Source organism: Dipodomys merriami, unplaced genomic scaffold (genome assembly GCF_024711535.1).
Source record: "Dipodomys merriami isolate MVZ:Mamm:240054 unplaced genomic scaffold, mDipMer1.0.p SCAF_45, whole genome shotgun sequence".
In the NCBI taxonomy this organism is placed as follows: Eukaryota; Metazoa; Chordata; class Mammalia; order Rodentia; family Heteromyidae; genus Dipodomys; species Dipodomys merriami.
In genome coordinates, this window is record NW_027206013.1 from 3,533,233 (window position 1) to 3,554,672 (window position 21,440).

Sequence of the window (21,440 nt, forward strand, 5' to 3'; positions counted from 1 at the left end):
CATTTCTGCCCGATTTTCTTCCTTTAGAGAGTATAGCTTTTGAAAGTAGTCTGTTAGAATTGTTTGGATATCTTGGGTACGTGTGGTGATGTTTCCCGTGGCATCCCTAATCCTATTAATATGGGTTTCCTCTCTTCTTTTTTTAATTAATCTAGCCAATGGGCCATCAATTTTGTTTATTTTTTCAAAGAACCAGCTTTTTGTTTGGTTTATTTTGGTTATGGTTTTCTGATTTTCTAATTGGTTAATCTCTGCTTTTAATTTGGTTATCTGGCTTCTTCTAGTAGCTTTAGGTTCCATTTTTTCCTGTTTTTCTAGCTGTTTTAATTGCAACATGAGATTATTTACTTGGTCTGTCTCCATTCTCTTGATGTGGGCACTGAGGGCAATAAATTTGCCCCTCAGGACTGCTTTTGCTGTGTCCCACAAGTTTCTTTGTGAGGTGTTTTCATTTTCATTGAGTTGTAGGAAATGCTTTATTTCTTCTCTGATCTCTTCTGTTATCCAGGCATTGTTAAGGAGTGTGTTGTTCAATTTCCATGTATTGGAGAAATTTCTGCTGTATGCTTTGTTATTGAGAGCTAGCTTGATTCCACTGTGGTCAGATAGGATACAGGGGATTATGTCGATCCCTTTGTATTTGCTTAAGTTCCTTGCATGAACTATGATATGGTCTATTTTGGAGAAAGTTCCATGAGCTGCTGAGAAGAATGTGTACTGTGTTGTTTTAGGGTGAAATACTCGGTAGATGTCAGTTAATTCCGCTTGCAGTATGGCCTCTCTTAATTCGGTAGCTTCTTTGCCAATCCTCTGGTTGGTAGACCTGTCCTTTGGTGAGAGTGGTGTGTTAAAGTCTCCTAGTATTATCGTATTGGGATCTATTTTATTCTGTAAGTTTGAGAGCATTTGTTTGACATATCTAGGTGCACCAATATTTGGGGCATATAAGTTGATGATGGTTATATCCTCCTCTTGGATTGTTCCCTTTATTAATATGTAGTGTCCGTCCTTGTCTTTCTGTACTGATTTTAATGAAAAGTTTATTTTGTCAGATATCAGGATAGCTACACCTGCTTTCTTACTGGGGGCGTTTGATTGGTAGATCCTTTTCCACCCCTTCACTCTGAGTTTGTTTGTATGTTTGGCTGAGAGGTGGGTCTCCTGAAGGCAACAGATGGATGGGTCTTGTTTTCTTATCCAGTCCTCAGTTCGTTTTCTTTTAATTGGCGAATTCAGCCCATTTATATTAAGAGAAAGTATAGAGAGATGCATTGTTGTCCCTGCCATTCCGTTTTCCTAAGTTTTTCTTTTTTCCTTTCCTCCTGTGCTTGCTCAGTTAGACTTTGAGTAATGCCTGTTTGGGGCAGGCCCCAGTTCCTGGCTGCTTTCTTCAGGTTGTGTCCCCCCTCTTAGAATTCTTTGTAATGCTGGCTTAATGTTTATGAATTCATTTAGTTTTTCTTTGCTATTAAAAGTTTTCAGTTCTCCATCAAATGTGAATGCTAGCTTTGCCGGGTAGATCAGTCTGGGTTGGCAGTTATTGGCTCTCAGGGCTCGTATGGTGCTTTCCCAGGCTTTTCTTGCATTCATTGTTTGTGTGGAGAGATCTGCAGTAATTCTTATTTTTTTCCCATTGTAGTATAGCTCCTTCTTCATTTTTGCTGCATGCAGGATTGTTTCCTTATTATTCAGATCTATCATTTTTACTATAATGTGTCTAGAAGTGTTTCTCCTGGGGTCTTGCTTGTTGGGTGTTCGATAAGCTTTTGTGATGTAGTTAAGATGGTCGTTTTTGAGGTGGGGAAAATTTTCATTGATTATCTTGTTAAATAGGTGTTGCATTCCCTTGCTCTGGAATTCCTCACCTTCGTCCACTCCAATTATGCGAAGGTTAAATTTTTTAGCATTATCTGCTTGCTCTTGAATATCCCTTTGGTTTAATTTGAGTAATTTTTCCATATCTGTCACTTTTTGGTCCAGTTGGTGTATTCTGTCTTCTGTATCTGACACTCGACCTTCCATTTCATTCACTCTGTTGACAGTGGCTTCTATTGTGGTTTGCATGGAGGAAATGGATCCCTTTATGGATTCAATGTTGGTTCTCAGAGTACTGATCTCACCTCTCAATGAGGTATGCATTACCTCTAATTTGGCGTTTATCTCACTTCTTATTGAGGTTTGTGCAGCTTCTATTTTTGCATGCATCTCTTGTTTGATACCCTGTATCTCTTTGGATAGTTCATCCTTGTGCTCTTTCAATTTCTGATAAATTTCTCGCTTTATTTCTTGAGTCATTGCCTCCAGCAACCCTTGGAAGTAGCCTTTGTCTTCCATTCCTGCTTTGCTCCCACTGGGGCTCTCCCCTGTGTGGCTGCTGGCTTTTGGGGTGAGCTTGCTGTCCTGGGTGGTAGTAAACCTTGTGATTTTTCTCTGTGATTTTCGCATGGAGGTTCAGGAGACTGCTCTTCAATTTTGTTTTGGTGTGTCTGTCTTTGCTTGGTTGCTGATTCTGTATTGGTAGAGAGAGTCTGTGCCTGATCTGGGTTCTGTTGGGAGCCTATTTCCAGCTGCTATTCTGACTTACTTAGGATTCTCAGCTCTCTGCTGTAGATTGCTGACAGTTCCTGCCTTTGGAAGGGTTGAGCAGCCTAGACTGCTTGTGTTTGCTCCTACGGGTGCTCTTGTGAAGAACAGATGCTCTGGATGCACTCTCCCAAATGCTGGAGTCTGCTATGGGCTCCTGATGTGTTTTTGTTTATTTGTTTTGGGCTGGTTGTGGGCTTGAACTCTAGGTTTGGGTGCTGTCCCTCAGCTTTTTCAGCTCAAGGCTGGCACCCTACCGTTTGAGCCACAGCACCACTTCTGACCCTTTTTGCTTTTGTGATGCTGAGGAATCAGATGCAGGGCCTCATACATCCAAGACTATCACTCTATTGCTGAGCCGCCTTAACAGTCTGAGCTCCTGCTTACTATCAGGTGCTGGCAGCCTGTGTTGCCCAATTCCCAGTCTAGGGTATATGGGTGGAGTTTTGGTGGGGTTTGGGCTTCTCTTGTCCTGGGCCTCCAGGTCTTTTGTTGTCACAGGCGTGCTTCCCGGGGGAGTGTTGTTTCCTGGTTTTCTCCCCTCTGTTGAGGCGTATGCTCAGCTTTTTACTTCAATTGGGAGGAGTTGGTTGTGTTGTTCAGGCGCCAGATCCCCGGGCTTGGTTCCGGCCCCAGCCTGGAGCGCGCTTGTTAGGCCTGTGCTGATGTGTATACCCCCTAGGTTATACAGCCTGGGGGACACAGTTCAAATTTCTTCTACTGTTGGTAGTCTTGACCCAGGGGCGCTGTTCCTGGCTTGGGCATTTAAGCTCCCTTCCAGGGGTGCTCTTGCTCTAGCCTGGCCAGCTGAGTGTGCTCCACGGGCTGGTGGAGCTCTCAAACAGTTCCCAGTTTTAGTGGGTCCTGTGGTCCGGGTGCTGGGGTAGGGAGTCTAGGTCAGGGTCTGGGGATTCCCTCCAGCTCTGGTCTCCCTTGAGGGATACACTTCCCCTGTGGGGTACTCACCCTGGAGCTGGTTGTTTCTGTGTGGTGTAGGTCGTCAGTTGTTGTTGCAATCCGGGCTGGGTTGGGCGGTGGTGGCTCTGTGTGATTCTTTTCTGTCTCTGCCTCTGTCGAAGCTGTTGGGTCAAGAGTGTCCACGCTCAGGCAGCTTCTTCTCGGTACCTCTGGGGCCCAAGTGACCCCGCCGGGTTGTTGCGATCGTGATCGGGCGGGCGGGTGGTCTGCAGACAGGACCCTTTGTCGCGCAGAGCCGCTTTGGCGGGATGGAACCTCTCTGCTCGGGTGGAGAGTGCTGGATCGTTGCGATCGCGATCAGGCGGGCCGGGTGGTCTGCCGCAGGTCCTTTTGTCACTCTGCTGATGCCGAGCGGCTTTGGCGGGATGGAGCCTCTCTGCTCGGGTGGAGAGTGAGGGGTGGGGGTGGGATCCTCGTGGAGACTCCCGGCTGGTAGGTTTCTCTGTTCCTGGCGATCTGCTGTTCTGCAAACCAGTACCTGATGTTCTGAAAGTGGCCCCCTGTGTCTCTGCTGTTTCTCTGGGGCTCCCACAGCCCCCGCCGGGCCGGCTGGCCGGCGGCTTGGCGCGCTGCCGCGCGGCCAGTAAAGGTTGGGGGAGGGGTCTTCGCTTTTCTCTGTTTTGAAATTCTTTTCCTCTTTCTTTTTTGTTATTCTCCGCCTCTGGTTTTTCTCTGAGTGTTCGTCTTTTTGTTGTTGTCGGTCTCTTGGGGAGATTAAGCGTTGGAACTCGAACTCTCTTTTTGGTTGGAGAGCGCTGTGGCGTTTCCCTACTGCCCCGTCGCCATCTTGGTCCCCTTGTTTGTCTTTTACAGTAAAAGCATATATATATATATATATATATATATATATATATATATATATATATATATATATATATATATATATATATATATATATGTTACTAGTGCAAGTTTGTAAAATCCCAAAGGATCTCCCTACTGAGAGAAGAGGTGAGGCAGGACTCAGGTGATGCCATCCCAGGACATGACACCAGGATGGCTTTTAAGCAAGTGGCTGCATGGCTGTAGAGTCTGGCTGAAACTTGCCAGCCCTGCCTGCTTGTGTACTCTTCCAGCCCTCCGTGGCAGCCACCCTCCCCTTGGCCAGAGTGCAAGGCACGTGACTAGCTCCAGTGGTCATTCCCTCCAAGCCTGACTCCTTGGGGGGAAATGGAAAGTGAGCCTGCAGGGTGTCCTGGGAATTTCAGCCATTCCCTGTCAGGGTAAATAAAGCACTACTGATGCCAGTACAGCCTGGCACCAGGTCTTTCACTTGGTGTTGGTTGTGGCAGGGCAGAGTACTTGGCTAGATACTGTGTATGGCCTTGTTGAGGGTCTGCCACAGACATTTGTCTATCCTTACCCTTGGCATGCCCCTGACCGGTTTCTCAGAGCTAATGTAAATGAGATAAGAGAATTTTTCTAGTACTGAATGATGGTTTTCAGGTCCCTGACTCAACCCCTGCCTTCCATTGGGTGATCTCTGATTTGGGAAAAATCTGTCTGTTCCTCCAGCTATCCCTGGGCTCTGCCCTGACAGGATCATGGCTGCTTGTGTTTCACAGGTTCCCTGACTCTGGCTTGAGCATGATAAGACAGAGGTCCATCTCAGCTCTGATGTTGGCACACTCACTTTCTAGTTTCAAATCCTTATGAGAAAAGAGCAAAACACAGAAATGTCAGCTGATTCATGAAGGCTACAGGCAAGGGTGATTTCCAAACAGCCCTGGGCTTCAAGGTCACAAGTGCTGGTGTTGGTCCAGAGAAGTCTCCTTGAGACTGCTCAGGAGTGGTATAGGAGTGGAGGTATTTGACATGTCAATGCCTTTGCTTAGCCTAGAGATATTGCCCCTGCATGAGGGACTCCGTTATTTACAGGGTTATAGCATTTTCCTGAGAGCTGAGTCATGGAGACAGGGGCTTCCCTTAGGGTGGCAGATGTGCTTCTGAGCATGCAAGAGACTCTAGTGACCCCCATTTCCTCCCAGCCTGGCTCTCCCCACTCTGTCCCTAGGAACTGCTTCTATCTCCCTGTCTTAAACCATGGGTTGCCTTGCTCCTTCCCCTGTGGGCTCTCCTTTCTGTTCCAACATCATTGCTGTCTGTGTCCTTAAATTGTTTACCATTCCTGACATATGCCTGACATATACCAAAGCTCAGGAGATTTGAAGAATGATGATAGAAATTTTAATTTTATTAGTATGGGTTTCTTTGTGTGTGTGTGCTGGTACTAGGACTTGAACTCAGGGCATGGGGCTATCTCTTATCTCAAGGCTGGCATTCTACTATTTGAGCCATAGCTTGACCTCCTGATTTTTGGTGGTTAATTGGAGATAAGAGTCTCATGGACTTTCTTGCCTGGGCTGGCTGCAAACTGTGATCCTCAGATCTCAGCCTCCTGAGTAGCTAGGATTACGGGCGTGAGCTACCAGTGCCTGGCTGATAACTCATTTTAAAGACAGTTTTAAACTGGTTTCATTGTTCCAGTTTTATAAATGAAAAATTAAAGTACTTAGATCATATTCACCCTCCTTTACTCTCTCCATTCACCCTTGTCCTTTCCTCTAATACACAATCCCCAACAGAGCCTATTTTATTCTTCTGTCATTCTATGTGTATATGAGAGAAAGAGAAAGTATGTGTCTGTTCTTCATAGGACTTGATTTCAGGGTCTGGGCAGTATCCCTGAGCTTTTTCACTCAAGGCTAGCATTTTTAACACTTTTGCTACAGCTCCACTTCTAGCTTTTGGAGATAAGAGTCTAATGGGCTAGCTTTGAATCAAGATCCTAAGATCTCAGCATGCCCCCCCTCCCCCGAGTAATTAGGATTACAGGTGTGAGCTGCACAGCTGCCTGGCTTTGTCATTTTTTTTTTTTTTCTTTTTGCCAGTCCTGGGGCTTGAACTCTGTCCTTGAGCTTTTGTGTTCGAGGCTAGTGCTCTACCACTTGAACTGCAATTGTACTTTACGTTTGGCATTCATTTCTTTAGAGTGTATTATACCAAGAGTTTCACCATGATATTTTGCATATGCATATATTATATTTTAATCAAAACAATCTCTTTTCCTGTATCCTTATCACATTATTGTTTACCTTCTAGAGAGATTTCTCTCCTCCTCCTCCTCCTCCTCCTCCTCCTCCTCCTCCTCCTCCTCCTCCTTCTTCTTTTTGCTATTACTTGGGCTTCAACTCAGGCACTCTCATTCACTTTTTCACTGATGGCTGGCATTCTACTACTTGAGCCAGGACCCCACTTCTGTATTTTTCCTGGATAATTAGAAATAAAAAAGATCTTGGGAGTTGTCTTTAGAATGGTTTGCCTGAACTGGCTCTAAACTGAGATTCTCAGATCTCAACCTCTTGAATAGCTAGGATTATAGGTATGAGCAACTGGTCCCTGTGAGTATCCTTATGTCAATGATAGAAATTTGAGAGTGTGAGAGGAAGTTAGGAGAAAAAGCTGAATGGTTTCTAGGCAACTGTCTTCCTCTGGGATACAGCCAACAGGCATCTGGTCATTGCTAGACCACACCCTGCTGGCTCCAGGGTAGGCCTTCCTGGCACAGACCCTCATAAATGGACAAACTTCACTCTAGCTGAGCTCAGGCTTGGGCTGAGTTTTGTTACATGTTCATCATTTGGCAACCACTTCCTCCCCAGCAGAACTGAGTGTGATAAGAATGGCTACTGCTGTCCCCTAGGAGCTAGCTGTGGTCCCCACCAAGAAGTGGTCAGGCACCCCTGTGTGGCCTGCTTGACTCAAGAGCCAGCCTCTAGCACAAGGGCTCTTGGAGGAAATATGGTGCTCATGGCTGCAAGGAGCCAGAAAAGATGGGGGAGGGGTCACAAGGGTGGCACCTGGGTCCCACTGTTCTGCCCTGCATAATGATAGGTTCATGGTTGCTATAAGTAGAGAAGCAAGCTGCTTTAGCTGGTCTTCTCCAGAAAACAAAGTGGGCCAAATTTTGCCCCAGGGAAGACCATATCAAGGCTCTGGCTGGAATCAAATAGGTAGAGAGATGTCAGCAAGGGTTCCCAGCTGAGGAAGGTAAACCAGGTGGCCCCGGTCAGCTGCTTCTCTTGCCTTTCAGCTGCTCCATATTGCCAGGAAATTTTTGGGGCAGAGGATGTTCGACAGGCTAATGAAGATGACCTTCTACGGGCAGTTTGTGGCTGGTGAGGACCAGGAATCCATTCGGCCCCTGATCCAACGCAACAAGGCCTTTGGTGTTGGCTCCATCCTGGACTACGGTGTAGAAGATGATCTGAGCCCCGAGGAAGCAGAACGCAAAGAGATGGAGTAAGCCCTCTCTCTCCAGAGCTACATGGGCATCTAGTGGTAACCCCAAAGTGTACTGGGACTATTGGGAGCCAAGACTAGGAGAGCTATCAACATAACTACCAGCAGCTCAATTGGGTTGTGCTTCAAGTTCTTGTATGTTTGTTTCAAGCAGATGATAGCTATGAGCTCTCACAGAAAGCCTGATGTGTTCTTGGGGCGAGCAGAGGGTGGAGACTACGATCCTCAACCCTATCCAACCTACCATCTGGTCTTGCACAGGTTTGCTAGCTCAGAATGGTTTTTACACTGTTGAATAGTTGGAAAAAAAAAAAAATCAAGCCAGGCACCGGTGGCTCATGCCTGTAATCCTAGCTATTCAGGAGGCTAAGATCAGAGGATCACGATTCAAAGCCAGCCCAGGCAGGAAAGTCCGTGAGACTCTTATCACAAATTGACTATCAAAAAGCCACAAGTGGAACTGTGGCTCCAGTGGTAGCCTAGAGCAGAAAGAAAAGATAGGGGACAGTGTCTAAGCACTAAAAACTGCATGAAATTCAAATTGCTTTTACCCAACAGGAGCAGAGCTGTGACACATGTGGCTTCCAAGGCTGAGAATGCTTGCTAGCTGACCAGTTACAGGAAGCTGCCTTGACTTCCCACTGTGCCATAGTCTCTCTTCCCAAGGGCTCCTAACTGGCTGGCTGAGCTGGCCAGCTGGCCCTGACCTGACCCCAGTCCTTCTTGAAATAATTTCTTAATCTGCTGGAGCATATGGGGCCTCCCAGGCTGGGCTTCTGCCTGGGTATCCATGGCAGAGGGAATTGAACAAAGAGCTATGTGGTAGGCCAGCCTGCCGTCTTTTCCTGGTATCACTGACCCATTCCCTGGGCAGTGAGTGTAGGGGACTGGTCTCCCTGATGTATCCTTTTGGGCAACTGGACAGAATATCCTATTGTGCTTCCTGGGATAGTGCTGACCCATTCACAGGAGGTCTATGGAAGACTATTCTTTGTGAAGTACTGGTGCCTGAAGCTCCTCCAGGCAAATCCAGGTCTTCTTATGAATATGGGCCCTTTGGCTCTGAATGCAGCAGAATCTGAATCAGAGGAGGGTTTGGTACTGGCAAGCTCTGAACCCTGTCAGGCGCCAGGGTTTGCTCTGCCCCTCCCCAGGTGGCTACCAGGAGGGGATTTAGAAAGGCAGTCACATGACACCTTCAGTCCTGGGAACAGAATGTCCAGTTCTTGTCTCAACCTGCCGGCCTGTACCTGATTGGCCTGCAGAACCCGGCCCCTGCCTTGTGACTGGCTGTTTTGAAGGTGGGGATGCCCCCGCCCCAGCTCCCCTTTTGCCCCGGGACTTGGCTGCAACCATTACTGAAGCTGCCTATTGAATTACTAATGGGCTCTGGGGCCTCAGTCCCAGAGCTGGTGAGCGACTTGTAGTTTCATAACAAGAATTTCTCTCTTAGGTGCCTGTGCTTTGAAAAATGGGAGATGGAAGCTGGGTGTGGTGGTTCACACTTGGAATCCCAGCACTAGGGAAGCTGAGACAGGAGAATCCAGAGTTCAAGGCTTGTGTGGGTTATATGTGAGACAACCCACACACATACCACCCCTAAAAAATGTAGAGGTGGACCTGCTGTACCTGGTCCTGGGGCTCACCCCAGCCTACCCTGCTCTTAGAAGCCTATGGCCTTTGCCCTGCAAAGACTGGGTCTCAGCTGGGCTTCTTGTCTTGTACTCTGGGGACATGAGCCTTAGTCTCTTCCTGGGTGACTGCTTGTCAAGGACAGATCACAACGATTCATACCTATCTTTGCTGCTGGTGGCTCTGACTTTGAAGGTGCCCAGGCTGTAGGGCAGAGCTGGACTTGCAGAACTCCTTTGGTACCTACCCTATCTTGTGGCCTGCAGAGTTCTCCGGTGTACCTGCAGCCTGCCCCCACAGACCCTTGTGTGGGTTGCTGCTTCAGTGTCTCTTAGGAGAGAGAATTGGGGGAACAGGGACAAGATGAGGTTTTTTTTTTTTTTCCCATCCTCCACTCAGAAGCTCATAGAATGATGAAAAGGTCGAATGCTGAGGCCACTACCTTGAATTAAGGCCATTGAGAGTAGGCCTCAGCCTGCACCTAGCTATTGGAAAGAAGCACAGAAGGATGGAGGCCAGACCTAGCAGTTGTGTTTGCTTAGTTGTGTAGTTACCTAAAGTGTGGGTTATACAGGCAGACCTTTCCCTGGGGTCATTGAAGCCCAATGTTTCCTTCCTCATCATGAGGGATTCTGCCCAGGACAACACAGAGCTGCCTCCTCTCTCTGCTTGAGTGGGCACAGGGGACAGCTTTTGTTAGTTGTTCCTGAGCCCCAGGCCTGCTCTCTCTAGAGCTCATACCAGTGTCCTTTGAGGGTAGGAAGGTTGTGTGTGGGGCCTGCCTGCTTACTCATTACAGAGTCAGATCACTGTTAGATGGTGATTTTTCTTTTTACCCTCTTCTGTTGCATCTTGTCAGCACAAGGTGGCTGGAGCTATGTTGTTCCTGTCACCAGGCTGTGGCTTTGTGGGCTGCAGTGCCACGTGGAGAGTCCCAGGCCCCTAGGAGTCTGATCCAACCATGATTTCTGGATTCTGATTTAGAGTTTCTAGATCAGGGTTCCTCAGATAAGGGTCCTGGGACAGGAACCAGGCTAAGGGGAGGGCTTCTTGGAGATGGCTCTGTGAGCCAGGATTTGCTCTAGGAACAGTGACTTCATTAAAACACTAGTGGCAAGGCCCCTGCTACCTGAGTTAACTGTTACCTGTCATCACTCCCCTGGCTCTGCCTATGCCTAGAGGGATGGTAGGGGGAAAGTTGCTGCCCTTTCCTGTGAGGGCCATCATACAGCCCATAGTGTCCTGTTCTGAGGAGGATTTAGGATATTCTTAAGGTATGAGGTAAACCTGGGAGTCCTTTTAACATGAACTTAGCCAGGGGAATATGTACCCTAATTGGGAGGAATGTGAAGAGCAGGCACATGAATAGCTGAGAGTGGGATAAGATCTGGTTTTCATTTTGAAAGAAAACAATCTGAAAATAAGACCCAAGGGTCAAGCATGAAGCAGTGGAGAGCTGGGTGGGTGCACGCCTGTGATCTCAGCACTCTGGAGGCCCCAGCTCCAACAATCAGGCTGGGCCCAGGGGGTGGGACTGTAGTCTTCATTGGAGCCTGGAAATCCTAGCTAGATATAGAGAAGTTGCTGCTGGACTTAGAGGACACTACTTCCCACCTCCAGCTCTGGCATCCTCACCTGTCTGCACCACCATCTTTTCTGGGCAGAAGTAATGCTATCCTCACTAGTTTTTCTCAAGAATGATCTGTACATCCTGGGTTGTTCTGAGAATCTCATGATAGTTTTCCTTGCTCCTGACCAGCAGAGAAGGGCTCCACCCATCAGAAATCAGAGGTTCTTCAGGACTTGGTGCTGAAGGGCCTCTGATACAGCTGTCCCTCCCTAGCTCAGGTAGTCATGCCTGAGGCTTGGGGAGGGGCTGGGCTGTGTTCTGTAGCCAGCTTGGTCAAGTTCATGGTCAGGTCTATGGCTCACCCTCAGTTGCCTCTCCCTGGCCTGCTTCCTTGTGAATTGTAGCTCAGTTGATATGGTAACCGGTGACCTTTGCTTCTTCCTCCTTTCTGCAGGTCATGCACCTCTGCAGCAGAGAAGGATGGCAGTGGTAAGAGGCCTCTATTCAGGGTCAGGTGTTCTCCTCACGTGCATCCCTGGTGGCCAAAGAGACATCTGTGTTTGGGCTGGAGCAAGTCTTGGGGCGAGGAATAAGACCTTGTGTCAGCCTGGCTCTGTGAGCTCTCAAGCATTTGAGAGCCCCTGGTGAGGGGAGGGGCAGGATCCTGCTTAGTTTTCACGACCCTCCCAGATGGACTCAGTTCCCCTGGCCCTCAGCAGGCAACAACTAACCAGGCCTTTGTGACAGAGATGCAGACTTCCTGGCCTCGTTTGCCCTGGGATGAGGCTTAGCTAGGGGGATATGTATGCCCAGGTAGAAGAGGCAGCCAGGGCAGCAGCCCTGAGGGGAGGGCAGCTTTGCGGGGAGGCAGGGAGCATGGCACAGGTACAGCTGGGGTGGGGCTAGAGCCCTGGGATGTCAGTTTGTTTGGGGGTTGCAGCTGTAGCTCAAGCAGAGCTGGTGTCTGTGCTTAAGCCGTGTGTTTGTCTTTCTAGGCACAAATAAAAGGGAGAAGCAATACCAGGCCCACCGCGCCTTTGGAGACCGCAGGGATGGTGTCATTAGTGCCCGCACCTACTTCTATGCCAATGAAGCCAAGTGTGACAGCCACATGGAGACTTTCCTGCGCTGCATTGAGGCATCAGGTAGGGCCTCTCTGCTGGCTGCACTTGCCAGGCCCCAATCTGGACTTGCCAGTGGGTACAGAAGGCTAGGGGTGAAAGGGCTGGGCTCAGGTCACATTGGGTTTATGCTATGTCCAGCTCCTTCCTAAGGATCCTGGCTGCCTCCTGGAAGGACTCTTCCCCCTCTTCCTTCTCCTCACTCTGTTCCTGTTCTTCTGGGCATGGTGCCCAGATGTGAAGCACTGGAATCCCCAACTCTAGGAGCCAGACCCAGTCCAGATAGCTGGTACCATATCCTTTGTGTCAGGGGATCCCTCCCTGTTATAGCCTGTGTGGGCTGGGGCAAGGTTAGCCATGGGATCACTGAGCTCCAGACAAGATCCCAGCACAGCCCCCATGCTGTCCTCAGCAGCTTTGCTATTAGTGGCAGTAGGTCCCACACCATCTGAATATTTTAAAAGGGCATGTGTGGTGCTCAAAAGAAGCTGCCTAATAAGCTAGAAGGGTCCCTAATACTAAGCCAGTCCTTTTGGTGAGGGGCATCTGTTTGTCCCCTGCCCACCCTGAGAGAAAACAGAAGGGGAAGGGCCCATTAGCATAGATGAACACCGATTGTGTCCACACTCTGTTCTTGGACTTTCAGTATCCTGTAACCCACGCACAGAAAGCCTGCTATGCTAACTCATAGAGAGGAAGACAGGGAGGCTGCCAGGGCTGTGCAGGTCTCACTGGCTGCTTCTCTTGCTGTCTTCCTGCACCAGGCAAACACAAACTTTTCCTAGTCACCACTTTCTACCTCTATGGCAAAGTCTCAGGAAGAGCCATAGGTAAGGGTGGCTAGGCACCTGGCTGCAGGATCAGTTTTGGAGAGCAGGGAATGGCAGAAAGCAAGTTGTCTCCCTTTCCCACTTAAGCATCCACCTCATCAGGGACCCCCATGGCTCATCCTTTGGCTTCTGACAGGTGGAGCCAGTGATGACGGCTTTGCAGCCATTAAGCTAACTGCACTGGGGAGACCCCAATTTCTGGTAAGTATTGGCACCTTCCATCTGTAGAGGCTTTGTAAGACCTTGGTTTTCTGTGAGTCTTGATGACAGTAGATGTGCCCAGACACAGGGTTTGTCCTCAGGGTCTCTGGAGGCAATATGGTCTCTGTGGGTACTGGGAATGCTCTACAGACAGTGGCCTCAGGCCTGTGTTTCCAGCTGCAGTTCTCTGATGTGCTGACCAAGTGGAGACGGTTCTTTCACCAAATGGCTGCTGAGCAAGGTCAGGCAGGGCGTGCTGCCATGGACACGAAGCTGGAGGTGGTGGCACTGCAGGTATGGCAGCTCTTTCCCCTTCCCTGGGGGTTTGAGGAGCCAGGGTGGTTGGGAATTGATTGGACAGTGGTCCAGAGTGGCTCCTGGAGCCTTTCCTAGGATGTGGCCTATTGCTACTTCTGGGATCAGCTGAAGAGGAGGAGGGAAGAAAGATGGTCCTGTTGGAAGAAGGGCTCTGGATGGGCTCCACTCCTCAACTGTGTTATTTTCTTGTTGCTGTGACCAAATCCATGATAAAATTAAAAGGAGGAAAAATGGTTTCTGAGGGCGCAGTCCATCATGGCAGGGAGGGCACGGTGGAGAAGCATGGCAGACAGGAAGCAAAGAGCAAGTAAGGATGGGGCAGGTATCACCTTTAAAAGCCTGCTCTCAGTGACCAACTTCCTCCAGCTAAGCCCCACCTCCTAAAGTTTTTACAGCCTCCAAAAATAGTGCCACCAACTAGGAACCAAGTATTCAATCCATGAGTCTGTGGGGTGATATTTCCTATTCAAACTCTAACAATAACAAGGACAGGAAATGCCAGCAGGAGGTAAGGAAGCTGCAGGGCAGAAATAGGTTCATCTATGAAGCAGGGACACAAACTTAGGTTGCACTGAACCCAGCCTGAAGACAACACTGACTCAACCTTTTCACTTTTCAAGGAAAGTGTGGCAAAGATGGGCATCGCATCCAGGGCTGAGATTGAAGACTGGTTCACACCAGAGACCTTGGGAGTGTCTGGGTAAGAGCTGAGCTCCAGATGTAGCCATGATTCCAGCCAGGCTCCAGTGGCTTCTCCTAATCCTAGTCTCCCTGGAGAAAATGGGTTTGGGGATGGTTGCGGTGGTGCCTTGAGAGATACTGAGCAGGGGCTGATGGGTATCTGGGAGGTACTGGGTCTCAGCAGCATGGACACAGGGCTTCTTACAGAATTATTTGGTCTGAGAGTGAGGATGACATACACAGCCCTCCTGAGAGAAAGCCTTTGTTGTATGAAGCACCAGAGCCACATGCTTCATCCTCAGGATTAGGGATCATCAAGTCAGGGAGATGGCTTAAGGTGGAGTCACTGACAGTGACAAGCATCCCTGGGCTGCAGTTTTCCCAGCCCCTCTGTGGCTGTCCCTACCTCTTACCTCATCTCCTACCTTTGTTTGGCTCAATCTGATCCAGTCTTGGCATTCACACTCATATTTTTATAGCTGCCACTCCAGCTCAAGAATGTTCATGTTTTAGTATTAATTTTTTATATGGAGAACAATATTTTTTTCTTTTTTTTTTTTTTTATATGTGCCAGTAATGGGGCTCAGCCTCACATCTCAGCCTCCTTCGTAGTTAGGATTACAGGGGGAGCCACCAGCATCCAGCAGCATTTTATTTTTTAAAGTGAAAGGTTTGTGGTGGCTGACTTGGGAAGCATTCTTTTGAGGAGTGGGCTGGCTTGTGTCTGGGACACCTTAAGCAACCTTAGCACCTGAGGGTAAAGCTACCTGGTGGGACCAGGAAGTTCCTCGTTGCCAACTCTGTTTATTCACTTTGTTCCTTAGCACCATGGATCTGCTGGATTGGAATGCCCTCATCGACAGCAAAACCCAGCTCTCCAAGCACCTGGTGGTCCCCAACACACAGGTAGCATCCCCCTTCCTCAGGCCCTGGCTCAGCGTGGCACAGGGCTGGGAAGAGAATTCAGCTCATGATGTGTCTCTTAGGACCTAGGTGCAGTCCTTTAGCTTTTTCAGTCAAGGCTGGTGCTCTATTGTTGTAAGCTGAATCATCCCAGAAGCCACATTTTAAAATAAAGAATATTGGAGTCTTTATTTTATTATACAGTTAACAGGCTGCAGGCCACCAGTTGTTACAAAGGCCTGCAGCACTCAAATACACATAACACAGCTAGCAAATATGCTAAAGGGTAAAGAAATAACAAAAGCAATGCCAACAAGCAATTCAGCTCCAATGGGATGCCATGATGACTGGAGACGAGCCAGGAGACAGGACACAGGACATGATCACAGACACACATGGCATGGTGTCTGGCATTTAGGCTGGTCCGGGTCTAAATAGGTTGGCACAGGGGGAAGATCCTCAGGAAATTCCCAGTCCCAGGCACTGGACTGACAGATTCAGTCCGTCAAGTGCCTGCCCCTGCCTCCAGGAGTCTGGGCACGCCCATTACCTGGGAGGCAGGTAATGGGGGGGGGGGGGCAGGAGGGGGGCGTTCCTTCCCACAGCATGAAGGCAAGATGCTAGACCCTACAATCCACCTATGTGGCCAATATGGCACCAGCCAGACCAGACCTCCTTACTTCACTTGAGCCACAGGTCTAATTCCAGCTTTTTAATTGGAGATGAATCTCGTGGATGTTCTTGCCCAGGCTGGCTTGGAACCTTGATCCTCAAATCTCCTGAGAAACCATGATTACAAGCATAGGCCACTGGTACCTGACTGGCAAGGGTCATTCAATTTCTTGTTGTGGTTCTATCGACAGGGCTTAGCTAGGTGGCTTTCTTTTGGGTCCTCTGTGCATTTTTATTTAAGGTAGTTGGCTAGGTGGTCACAGAGGTTCCTCACCCACAGGTCCTAGCTGCTGGCTGTATTTCCTTACAACATGAAGGCTATTCTAAGGGCGAGTGTTCCCTTAAGTGAGGGCCAGGCAGCTTGGCCTCTAAAGTCACAGTGTTAATTCTAGCATGTTCAGTTGGGTGGTTCAAAGTGAGTTGCCAAGGGATAAAGAATGGGACTTTTTTTTGTCAGTGTGATGCTTGAACTCACGGCATGGACACTGTCCCTGAGCTCTTTTTCTCAAAGTTAGTGCTCTACCACTTGAGCCATAACACCACTTCCTTTTTTTTTTTTTTTTTTTTTTTTGGAGTAGTTAATTGGAATGAGTCTCATGGGGACTTTTCTGCCCTTGCTGGCTTTGAACCATGACCCTCAGATCTCAACCTCCTGAGTAGCTAGGATTACCGGCATGAGCCACTGATGCCCTGCTAGGAATAGGAATCTTGATGTCACACTGTAGTAGGATAGGAAGGGGAACACAGTAAGTCCTGCATACCAGTCTTCCATGAAATTTCCTGCCCCAGTCGATGCAGGGCCCAGCTCCCAACACTTTGAGCCACTAACCTATATACAATCCGTGAGGGCAGCTCTGCTTCAAGGTCACCAGCTGTGAGATGTAAGCATGTGTGGCCAGGAATAATGCAGTATTTGTGTCCCATGGGACAAGGCTTTTGGGGGGACAGGCTCATCTTGGCACGCCAGGAGCATCCTGAGCCATGCCATCAGGTATGTGAGAGGCGGTAGCACTTTATGGGCCCTCCTGACACCATAAAGTTTCTGCTCTCTCCAGGCACAAGTCCAACTGCCCACCTACCCAACTGCCTGGCCCACCATCTCAGCTATCAGTCTGTAGTGGCAGCCACCCCACAGCTCTCCCTCAGAGACCCACCCCCGTTCTCATCTGAGCCCTTCTAAGACTCCCTAAGGGATGCTGTGGAAGCAAACACCTTGGGATCGATCAGGCCCAGCTCAGGCCTGGGGCTGCTGGCATAAGCACTAAGCTCCCTTCTGCTGCTGTCAGGCCCTGCAGTAGGACAGGGAGATGAATGACCTCAGTGTTACAGGGCATCGTGTCATTGTGTCTAGATAACACTGGCCCTAGAAGGGAAGACACTTTGGTCCTGGGATACTGGCAGAGTATCACCAGTGGGCTAAGTATAGCCTTACCATGTGGGACCTAACTACATGCTGTGCTTTCAGACAGGGCAGTTGGAGCCCCTGCTGTCAGGGCTCACCGAGGAGGAGGAGCAGCAGATGTCGAGGATGTTGCAGAGGATGGATATGCTGGCTAAGGTATGAACTGCCCTGTTTGGGGTGGGGGCCATGTGGCAAGGACCCTGGGACTTGCTAAGAGGGAGGATTCTTATGTCATTGGAGCCACAAACACTCTCCTTTCAGAGAGCCACAGAGGTGGGTGTGCGGCTCATGGTGGATGCTGAACAGTCCTACTTCCAGCCAGCCATCAGCCGCCTGGCCCTGGAAATGCAGCGCAGGTTCAACATGGACAAGCCGCTCATCTTTAACACGTATCAATGCTACCTCAAGGTACGGCCTCCTCACTGGCCTCTAGGCTAGACTGCAGGCCATCTGCTGGGCACTGGGGGTAGAAGGCCTCTTCTGTGCCCTGCAGCATCCACCTGACCCTGCCCTGAGAAGAGACGAGGTGGGTAGGACAGGAAGAAGGAGCAGGCCACTAATCTCAGATTAGGCCTACTGTCCAGGAAAGAGGCCCTGACTCAGCAGCCATACCTTGCCTTACAGAGGAGGCCAAGGCAAGGTGACTGGCTCAGAGTAGGAAGCAAGGCCTTATGGGACCCTTATCACCAAGCACCTCTTTTGAGCCATGGGTTTTAGACAAGTGTGAGGGCAAGAAGAAACAGCTTTCTTGGAGGCCACCTGACTTGCCTTCAGCTTGAAGAATGGCCATTTCTTTCTGTCCACATCCCCTGCAGGATGCCTATGACAATGTAACCCTAGATGTAGAGCTGGCTCGCCGTGAGGGCTGGTGTTTTGGGGCCAAGCTGGTACGTGGTGCATATATGGCCCAGGAACGTGCTCGTGCAGCAGAGATCGGCTATGAGGATCCCATCAATCCCACATATGAAGCCACCAATGACATGTATCACAGGTGAGCTGGCCAGCCTATGTCTGTGTTTGTAGATTGGGAACAAGACCTCATGAGACACTGGTATTGTGCTGACCCCATTCTGCTGAAGCTCGGTGGCAGGGAGTGGGAGATGTAGGCATAAGTCATATTTCCTCTTAATTTTATGTCACTTTTTCAAAAAGGATTATAACTTTCAAGAATAGAATTGGCTTCAGTTTCCCCTGGATGGCTCCTTTGATGTGCACTAAGCACCTGGCCTCTCCCATGCCCCCGACAGGGGCCCACACAGTGGATGAGCAGCAGCTGTGCCCCGACTGTGTTTGCTGTTTAGCTCAGGGATCTTTGGAGCAGCACAAGCAGTCCAATGTCATGCTTTTCCTCTCAGAGGTTATGTCTGCTTATGGTGAATTCAAAGGGATCCTGGTGTCTCCTTGCTGGCTCCATATCCTTTTCCTGGCAACACCCATTTTAGGAGCCTGCTGGGCACATGTGTGGTATCATGCACATCAGCCCCATGAGTATTTACATTGTACACCCTGTTCTTTGCCCCTTTTCTCATTCAACCTTCTATCTCCTATGTCAGCATAGAGAGTGGCACTGTTTCCAGCATGGGACAACCAAGGTTATGCATCCAGGCTCTATGGTCTTTCCTGTTATTACAGTAGGAATTTGGTGAACATCCTGTCCCTCATTAGCCACTCAGGCCATCAGGTTCTGTGTGTGAGCCAAGAAATGCAATTGCTGGTTCAGAATTGGTACTGTCAAGCCTGCTGTCCTGAATGTATGATAGTGACACTGCTTCTCCTTGGTGTACAGGGGTCCCCAACCCACCTAAAGCTTCCAGGGACCCTCTTTATTTCCTCAGAGTCAGGACAGGATTGTAGGGTCCCTTTCCAGAAGCAAAGCTGCAGATCCAGGCAGCTAGCAAGGGGGGGAGGTGGGGAGAGGGGGGTGCCCACCTCACCCTTGTGGAGTGATGGATTGTCTGATGAGGGAACATTGTGCCCCAGCTTGTTCTCTGTGTACGGTCTCATCCCAGCTATTGTTCATTTTCCTGGTTGCTAGTACTTTGTATTCATAAGGTCTTGAGGAGGGCTAAGTGCTGTTCTTGTTTCTCCTGATTGTGGGGGGCATCCTGGATAGTTCTGAGCCTATAGGGTCTCCTTTCCTAGCAGGGCCACAATGAGAGATAAGAGTGGGCAGTTCAGACGTGGGGGCCAGGCTCATGTGGCACTCTCCCCAGGTGCCTCAACTATGTCCTGGAAGAGCTGAAGCACAATGGCAAGGCTGAGGTGATGGTGGCATCACACAATGAGGACACAGTGCGCTTCACCCTACAGAGGTAAGCACTGCCTGCCCCCGCTGTCAGGGTCTCTGTGGTTGGGATGAGTTGGTAGTGGCCCAGGGCTCAAGTAACTCATGGAGATCCGCCAGGCGCCATTGGAATGAATGGCACAGCTCATAGCACCCCCTGGGCTCCAGGCCCAAATTGCATTCTTAATGCTGCAGAGCAGCATTTGTAGTAACTTTAGTTTTTAAAATGAATACCCAACTTCCAGGTACCAGTGGCTCATCTGTAATCCTAGCTACTCAGGAGGCTGAGATATGAGGATCATGGTTTGAAGCTAGCCCAGGCAGGAAAGTCCTTGAGACTCTCATCTCCAGTTACCCACCAGAAAACTGGAAGTGGTGTTGTTACTCAAAGCGGTAGATCGCTAGCCTTGAGCAAAAATGCTCAAGGACAGTACCCAGGCCCTGAGTTCAGGCCCCATGACTGACAAAAGCAAACAAACAACCCTCCAACTTATTAAAGTTTTGAAATTCTATTCAAAAAAATAAATTTTGCAAGGTGATTTAAATAGCTCATTGAAATGTCCAGCCTGTTAAATATAGTATCCCTCGCTCAGAAGGTTCTCTAGTGGGCCACCTATAGACAGCTTTCTTGAACATTTTAAACTGTACTTGAAATTTAATATAGTCTGTTTTCTCTTTGTTATCCCATGGAGCACAACTTGTAGAATTCAAATAAGTAGAGAAATAGGTGGAGTAAATTTCTTCACACTCCAGTATTTTCGTTACTTTCCCATAGTTCACACCTCAGCCCCAACAGCACCTGTACCAGGGCTCTCATTTCCCCCTTTTCTTGGTCCCCATCTCCCCAGAGTTTGGAATCATCAAATGCCTGGTGGAGCCTGGGCAGAAACCTGCTGGCTCTCACCCTCCTAAGAGGCAGGCGGGGGATCCAGCCCACAGTGGAACAGTCCCAAGTTCATGTCTAACATCCAGATACTTGGTAGGGCCTCCTGAAGGAGCGTGGAACTGCGGGGCTGGCCAGGGGAGGTGTTTTCACGGCTAGACATCACGGGAGTGCCCCTTTTGACCCTGACTAATTAACTGGAGGAAAGCAACTCTAGCAGGGGAAGGGCAGGAGCCCTCCCTACACAATTACCTGAGACTTCACATTGGAACCCAGCCCAGGGAGAGAAGGACCTGTGGTACAAATTAGCTGAGCAGTTCTGGATTCTCTGGGGACCCTGCGATGGTGATTGGGAATGAGGTAGGGAGAGAAGGTCTCAGCTGGCCATACCCCAAGGGGTGCCTGGAGTGCAGGTACTAAGTCTGGACCCCTGGACACAGGGGAAAGCATAGCAGTCATCAACACACAGGTGTTTTACACCTGGAAGTGTGAATAGGTCCCATAAGTGGTATCATGAAGACAGGAAAGGCTACCAGACCCCTCCCACCTTCTAAACAATGTCCTCCCACCTTCTAAACAATGCTAATAGAAATACAATGTGAGCCACTGCTGTACTTTTAAGTTTTCCAGTTTTCTAGCCAGGTTAAAAAACAAAGAATGTATGGGAAAGGCAGTAATAAAGGGCAAGGAAAAGTGGAATGAGGGAGGTCTGTAGGCCATGAGTACAGGCCTAAGAGAACAGACAAGTCCTGCTGTAGGAGAGCTGGTTGTCCCATCCCTCAGGAGACACAGCTGGAGTGTAGGGCCGTGGGATCAGGCTGTAGCACAAGATGTCAGAGCTAAGATGGGGGCTGTGAAGTGCCTTGGGGAGAGTGTCCTGAGATCAGTGCTCACCTGCCTGGCTCCTCCTTTCACAGGATGGAGGAACTAGGCCTGCATCCTGCTGACCACCAGGTGTATTTCGGACAGCTTCTGGGCATGTGTGACCAAATCAGCTTCCCACTGGGTGAGCCAGGTCTCCTGGGTGGGGTGGGGTAGGAATGCCTTGGTGGGGGGTGGGAGGACTTAGTTGCATGCATC

The 21,440-nt window shown here is 49.3% G+C and overlaps 1 protein-coding gene across 1 annotated transcript in view; it reads left to right on the forward strand.

Moving 5' to 3' along the window:
* Prodh (proline dehydrogenase 1) overlaps nt 1-21,440 on the forward strand; it is a 28,031-nt gene that overhangs the window by 5,939 nt on the left and 652 nt on the right. Inside the window, exons 2-13 of the mRNA XM_069994381.1 lie at nt 7,655-7,863; nt 11,520-11,554; nt 12,061-12,210; nt 13,153-13,217; nt 13,395-13,511; nt 14,156-14,235; nt 15,041-15,122; nt 17,257-17,349; nt 17,455-17,601; nt 18,009-18,184; nt 19,407-19,505; nt 21,278-21,366. Coding sequence (XP_069850482.1) covers nt 7,655-7,863; nt 11,520-11,554; nt 12,061-12,210; nt 13,153-13,217; nt 13,395-13,511; nt 14,156-14,235; nt 15,041-15,122; nt 17,257-17,349; nt 17,455-17,601; nt 18,009-18,184; nt 19,407-19,505; nt 21,278-21,366 — 1,342 coding nt within the window. The remainder of the gene's footprint in view (nt 1-7,654; nt 7,864-11,519; nt 11,555-12,060; nt 12,211-13,152; nt 13,218-13,394; nt 13,512-14,155; nt 14,236-15,040; nt 15,123-17,256; nt 17,350-17,454; nt 17,602-18,008; nt 18,185-19,406; nt 19,506-21,277; nt 21,367-21,440) is intronic.